The sequence below is a fragment of the Cucurbita moschata genome, unplaced genomic scaffold, assembly GCF_002738365.1.
Source record: "Cucurbita moschata cultivar Rifu unplaced genomic scaffold, Cmos_1.0 Cmo_Scf00016, whole genome shotgun sequence".
NCBI lineage: Eukaryota > Viridiplantae > Streptophyta > Magnoliopsida > Cucurbitales > Cucurbitaceae > Cucurbita > Cucurbita moschata.
In genome coordinates this window covers 449787-456158 of record NW_019268532.1, presented here as the reverse complement: position 1 = coordinate 456158, position 6372 = coordinate 449787, and the positions used below count along the sequence as shown (strand labels likewise).

Here is a 6372-nt window from a genome sequence, read left to right as displayed (position 1 = left end):
TTTTTTTTTTTTTTTTTTTTTAATTATTTTTTTAATTACGGCAGTTTTAGCTGTCACAAGAATTGTCAACATAATTGACTTCCACACATACCTCCGTTCCCATTTCCAATTTCAATTTTAAAATTATTTCAAAATTTTCGTAACAAATTTTGAAAAATTAATTAATTTTTTTCTTGACAGATCCAGATCCAGAAAACCCGATTATCCAAATGGCCCAAGAACAATCTCAAATCTCTCTCTATATATATAATCGTCGTCTCCGTTCTCTTCGCTCCAAGTCTAATCCGAGTCTTCTCTTCTCTGATTGAAGCTTCTGCTACTCTGAAATTGGTTAACAATGGCGGAAGCTTCGGTAAAACCCACTCCCTTTTGAAAGATGAACTCGATATCGTCATCCCTACCATCCGGAACCTCGATTTCTTGGAGATGTGGAGACCGTTCTTCGAGCAATACCATTTGATCATCGTTCAAGATGGTGATCCTTCGAAGACCATTAAGGTCCCTGAAGGATTCGATTATGAACTCTATAATCGGAACGATATCAATCGGATTCTTGGTCCGAAGGCCTCGTGCATTTCGTTTAAGGATTCTGCTTGTCGATGCTTTGGATATATGGTTTCCAAGAAGAAGTACATCTACACAATCGACGATGATTGCTTTGTAAGATCTACTTGATTTTGCTAGTTGACTTTCGTTTTTGAGATTTCTTTTGCTATTTGTTGATGGCCATTGTTTATGAGATCTAACTGTTTGTCGAATTGCCTTGACTTGATTTTGGTTTGGTTTTTTGATATTCTTGTTTTGTGTTCTGAGTTCTGGTTTGTGTGGTTAAATCCATTTTGTTCTTGCAAATTATGAACAGATATTGGATTTGTATATGTTAGTGGAGGAACAGATCTTGTGGAAATGCTTGTTTGTTTGAAGAAGTTCTCCTGTTCTTGAGATTATAGCTTTCTTTCAATGAGTCCTATATTGTGAGATCCTATGTCCGTTGGGGAGGAGAACGAAACATCCTTTATAAGGGTGTGGAAACTTCTTCCTAGCAGATGCGTTTTAAAAATCTTAAGGGAAAACCCGAAAGGGAAAGCCCAAAGAGGACAGTATTTGTTAGCGGTGGGATTATGTCGTTACACATACAGTCCATTTATGTTCTGATCAATGATATTAGAAAGGTGTAGGGGTACCTAACCAACCAGCTTTAGCTTTTGAGTTTAATGGTTGTTTAGCGGATGATTCGACGTTCTAGGACCGTCGAGTTTACTTGTAAATGTTACTGATGCTAAGTAGTTGAGAAGTTCTTGTAACTGATATAGTGAACATGGGAAGATTTTGATTCATTTTCATATTTACAAAGATGGTCAAATTTTGATGGATTCTTGTGAATCTGTCGTTGCAGGTTGCGAAGGACCCGTCGAACAAGGATATCAATGCGCTCGAGCAGCACATAAAGAACCTTCTATCACCAGCCACACCAAATTTCTTCAACACTCTGTATGATCCATACAGAGAAGGTGCAGATTTTGTGCGTGGATACCCTTTCAGTCTTCGTGAGGGTGTCCCGACCGCAGTTTCTCATGGACTCTGGCTTAACATTCCTGACTACGATGCTCCAACGCAGCTCGTCAAGCCTCGTGAAAGGAACTCTAGGTCAGTGTGATTCCTGCCGTGCTTCGCTTCATTTTTAGACTCGACTTCCATGCTCGCTTTATTGAGATGTTCTCTGTAAACCTTGTTTAGGTATGTAGATGCAGTGTTGACAATTCCCAAGGGAACCTTGTTTCCCATGTGTGGAATGAATCTCGGATTCAACCGTGAACTGATCGGACCTGCTATGTATTTTGGACTCATGGGAGACGGTCAGCCGATAGGACGATACGACGACATGTGGGCTGGTTGGTGTGTGAAGGTATGTATATAAGCGCTCCGCCCAAACGACCCTTTGACTCGTGTTGATCTAAGAATATATTGGTTGATGAACTTGCTGTGTTTTCAGGTGATTTGTGACCATATGGGGTGGGGAGTTAAGACAGGACTGCCTTACATATGGCACAGCAAAGCCAGCAACCCATTCACCAACCTGAGAAAGGAGTACAAAGGGATCTTCTGGCAAGAAGATCTGATCCCGTTCTTCCAATCGGTCGTCCTCCCGAAAGAATGCACAACGGTTCAGAAATGCTACATCGAACTGTCGAAGCTAGTGAAGGAGAAGCTCGGCCCCATCGATCCCTACTTCGTTAAGCTCTCCGAGGCAATGGTCACTTGGATTGAAGCTTGGGATGAGCTCAACCCTGCTGGAGACGCCTCCAAGTAGATTTCATGACTCTTTTGCTATCTTTTTCCCCTTCAGCATAATTTAAAGCTTAGAATGTTTGCTGTGTTATTTGTTTTTGTGTATCCTTTCCTTGCCAAACATTGAATTGAGATCAATAACATGGGTTGCCCCTAATCGAATAGTGTATCGGGTATTAGACGTTGATGCCACATGCCACTTTTTTATAGGTCGAGAATATGTAATAGACTCGTGGGTCAATTTTTGATCGCTTGAGAATATGTCACGTGTCAGATTCTAATAGGTTGAGAATATGTCATAAACTTCTGGGTCAATTTTTAATGGCTCGAGAATATGTCACAGACTCTTGGGGTCAATTTCTAATACCGCTTCTAATAGGTTGAGAATATGTCACAGACTTCTGGTTCAATTTCAAATAGCTCGAGAATATGTCACAGACTTTGGGGTCAATTTCTAATATTGCCTTTTGGGTCAATATCTAATAAGCTCGAGAACATGTCGCAGACTCTTGGGTCAATTTCTAATACCGCTTCTAATAGGTTGAGAATATTAATTGTACCGAAAATTGATATTTTTTAATAAAAAAATATTAGTTTAAATATATGTAATTTTATAATTTTATTGATTAAACCTCTAAACTACAATAAAAGAATCAATTGAAGAAAAAGAACACTGAAAACCATGTCCGAAATATAGCAAAATATGGAAATAAAATAAACCAAAATTGGATGAAATTAAAATGAAGCGTGAAAAAAGAATTCGCCGTTGCCGGGGATCGAACCCGGGTCACCCGCGTGACAGGCGGGAATACTTACCACTATACTACAACGACATGTTTGAAAGCCGTTTGAATTTTAATTAATTTATTTATATTGTGATTTTTATTTAATTTTAAAATCAAATTTTTATTTATATTAGAGTTAAAAAATTTCTAAGCCAACGTGGATAAATTAAAATTTTAAAAATTTAATGGTCGGATTTACTCGTTAACTAAAAAAGAATAGCAAATTAAAAAAACAACAAAAAAACGAATATTTATTTTTAGTAATTTATTAATTGAAAAAATCGCGTGTAATAAATAAATAAATAAATAAATAATTTCACAAGTATCTTCCCAGACTGCGTGCTAGGTACGAGTACACCAGCCCACTCATTTCTTTGTTCCCTCTGAAACTCTGAAGTTCGCCTCAGATCCGATCGTCGCCGGAAGGTTTGCGCCAATTTCTAACCCTTACACTTAGATCTTCTCTTACCTTCGTGTTTTTGTTTTCTTATCGCTCATTTCAGTTTCCGAATTCACGTTTTTGCTGTCATTGAACCAAGGATTTCATCTCAATGCGTGATTGTTTTAGCGTCTTTTTGCTCGATTACTTAGCGGTATACGATTGTTTGTTTAACTTCACTTGCATTCCTTGGCCAGATCTACTTGGTTTTCTCTCTCTCTTTTCTACTGCCAGATGTGTGCGGTTGGAACTGTTCTCTTTGCTTTTAATTTGAGATCGAGGTGTTGTGATGTTTGTTGGTCCGGATTTTCCCCTAGCTCTTTTTGTATTATCGTCTATTACCTCTTGATTGCTGCACTGATCAGATCTTGGTTATGCTTAGGGTTTGTTTGGCATGGCCGATTTTGCTAAATTGTGAGCGTGCTCATGTTTATTGATCGTATCAAAGATTATCAGACGATCTACAGTAAATGTCTACATTTTAACTGTTTCTTAGTTTTGGGTGAGTGATCAAAATTTGAGTTGTGTATTTAGGGTATAAGGCAGGTGGAACGTGCCTCTTGCGCTCCTGTGCAACTTTTTGTCAATAAATATGAAACAACTGTAGTAGGTTGACAGAAATGGTGGTCGTGTTTTGAAATTGATGTAATAGCTCCATTTCTCATGTTCCATGTCTTTGCTTTGGTTGTCTTCTAGGATCAATATTTTATTTGGAAATTTATTGCTCTTAACATATCCTCTTTAGAGCACGACAACACCTTTACAACTTTCTATTTATTGTGCAACGTAGGTCATGGTTGTATATTCACGATTAGGGTTGTTGTTTTACTTATTTAGAGGACAATCTTTACCTCAGCAAATTAGGACTCTTTTGGTACATGCTGAAGTTAGAGAAGTCCCTAAATGGTTATAACAAAGCAATGATTAACATGGAAATATGGATCGAGTGTGATGTTCAAACATCAATTTCAACATTTTGTTTCTATATAGGCTTGATTTCTTACACTATAACTCGAGATTCAAAATTTTCTTTTGATTCTTGGATAAGTTATATGCAATACATAGATTTCTAAGCATGCTTTTGAGGTCCTTCAGCCATGTAGTTTCACCCATTTATGTTCTAACCTTCATTTATTTTTTTGTTTTCCATTTCTTCTGGTTGGAAGGCAAGCTTCTGAGTTGTGACATTTGAAAGAAATCAAAGAGCCATGGGCCGTGGAGTTAGTAGTGGTGGTGGGCAGAGCTCATTGGGGTATCTGTTTGGAAGTGGAGAATCTCCCAATGCAGGGGCCCCCAAAGGTGGCCAAGCACCAGCTCCAGCACCAGCACCAGCACCAGCACCAGCACCAGCACCACGTTCTAATGAAGCAAAGCCTGTATCCAAACCAGCAGCTTCCAAACCTGCTGCTACTGCTTCACCACCTACAGATTCTGGCAAGCAGATTCCAGCTGGTATTCATAGTAGCTCCTCAAACAACTATTTGAGGGCTGATGGTCAGAACACTGGCAATTTCATAACGGTATGGCTACATTTAGGATTATTCTGCAATTGATCTTGTCTTACCTAACTACTAGCATGTTGTTGATAACTGCTAGGGAAGTAATTTTGTTTCAGTTTAACATGTTTCAAATACAGTTTGTTTGGTCTATCAACGAATCTTTCTATCCAATCTAGACAATACGATGGTCAACTAACCTTACCACTCACTTTCCTGTGTGCCCTAATGAGTGTGACATTTGACATGATGTGTCATTCAGTCCTTAAATATTGCAAATACATACTGAATATTTTGAGTATGACATAGTGCTAATCCTGAGAAAAAGAATGTTTGTGTGACCATTCAGTTAGGTGTGATGTTAAAATGTTAATATATGGGAGCAAACAAGGAAAATGTATTACTTGGATTTGGATGTAAGTAATTACTTTTAGACCACAGAATTATGTCACAGTCATGTCTAGATAATAAGAGCATTGTGCAGCCGCTATGATAACCCACTTGCTCATCTTTCTGTTAATCACATTTTAGGCTGTTGTTTCAAATTCTTCCATTTTCCTGTCCCATCTTTGAATTGTTGAAGACATCATCATATCCATGACTTATCTTCATGATTATTTTCTCAAATTGCACTCAAGGACGTCCACATCTCTTCAGCTTGTTTTACGCATATGTGGTCTTATCACCCCACACAGAGGAATAATTGTCGAAAATCACCCAATCTAGGCCAGACACAAAAGAGGAAGAAAGCTTTGTTACCCTGATATGATAACTACTGCAAAAAGAGCATCCTGGCAAATTTGTTTGAAACCAACCCCCCCTATAGAGTGATTGATCGGCTTTCTTTTGTGGGTGCAGGATCGGCCTTCAACCAAGGTCCACGCAGCTCCTGGCGGTGGATCTTCTCTGGATTATCTGTTTGGTGGTGCTGGTGGAAAATGAAAGGCTACCAAATCATAACTAAATAGAGCCTATTTGACTATCCAATTTATGTGAATTTTATATGATGTTGAAGTTGAAGTTGAAGTTGAAGGGCAATGTTTTTCGATCTGAAATATGATACTATGGGGCGGGACGATAACGATATGCTTTACGATGTGTAGATGCTATGGTTGCTGCTGCTCTGTTGTTGGGTTTTATTCAATCAAAATTTTTATTTTGGGTTCATGAAAAGCTGTTGTGGAGCTGTCTGTGTCTGTCAAGGGATCTTTCTTACAAGTAATGCATAACTTTCTCTTTTGCTTTGCCCTTATGGCCGTGTGTGTTTACTCAGATTATGACCACATTTTGATTGAAGGCCACCCCTTTTGAATACTATGGCTACTGAAACATGGGTCCTTTCCTTCTGTGCTTTCTATTTCAT

General features: G+C 38.5%; 1 protein-coding gene, 1 non-coding gene and 1 pseudogene across 2 annotated transcripts; 2 read left to right on the top strand and 1 right to left on the bottom strand.

The window, feature by feature from the left end:
- The first annotated feature begins 128 nt into the window (after positions 1–128).
- LOC111454687 lies at positions 129–2474 on the top strand (annotated as a pseudogene).
- A 576-nt stretch (positions 2475–3050) lies between these two features.
- Positions 3051–3122, bottom strand: TRNAD-GUC. Its single transcript has one exon. It is a non-coding gene; the product is annotated as a tRNA-Asp (tRNA).
- A 254-nt stretch (positions 3123–3376) lies between these two features.
- Positions 3377–6261, top strand: LOC111454688 (protein SPIRAL1-like 1). Its single transcript, XM_023096189.1, has 3 exons — positions 3377–3500; positions 4680–5033; positions 5868–6261. The coding sequence occupies exons 2-3, from the start codon at positions 4722–4724 to the stop codon at positions 5949–5951; spliced, it is 396 nt and encodes a 131-aa protein (XP_022951957.1). The 5' UTR covers positions 3377–3500; positions 4680–4721; the 3' UTR covers positions 5952–6261.
- Positions 6262–6372: the final 111 nt, after the last annotated feature.

Excerpts from the sequence above, each read along its gene's own strand:
- LOC111454688 (XM_023096189.1), top strand. The coding sequence starts at position 4,722 with ATGGGCCGTGGAGTTAGTAGTGGTGGTGGGCAGAGCTCATTGGGGTAT. Across the intron at positions 5,034-5,867 it reads ACACTGGCAATTTCATAACG|GATCGGCCTTCAACCAAGGT; the intron begins GTATGGCTACAT and ends TTGTGGGTGCAG.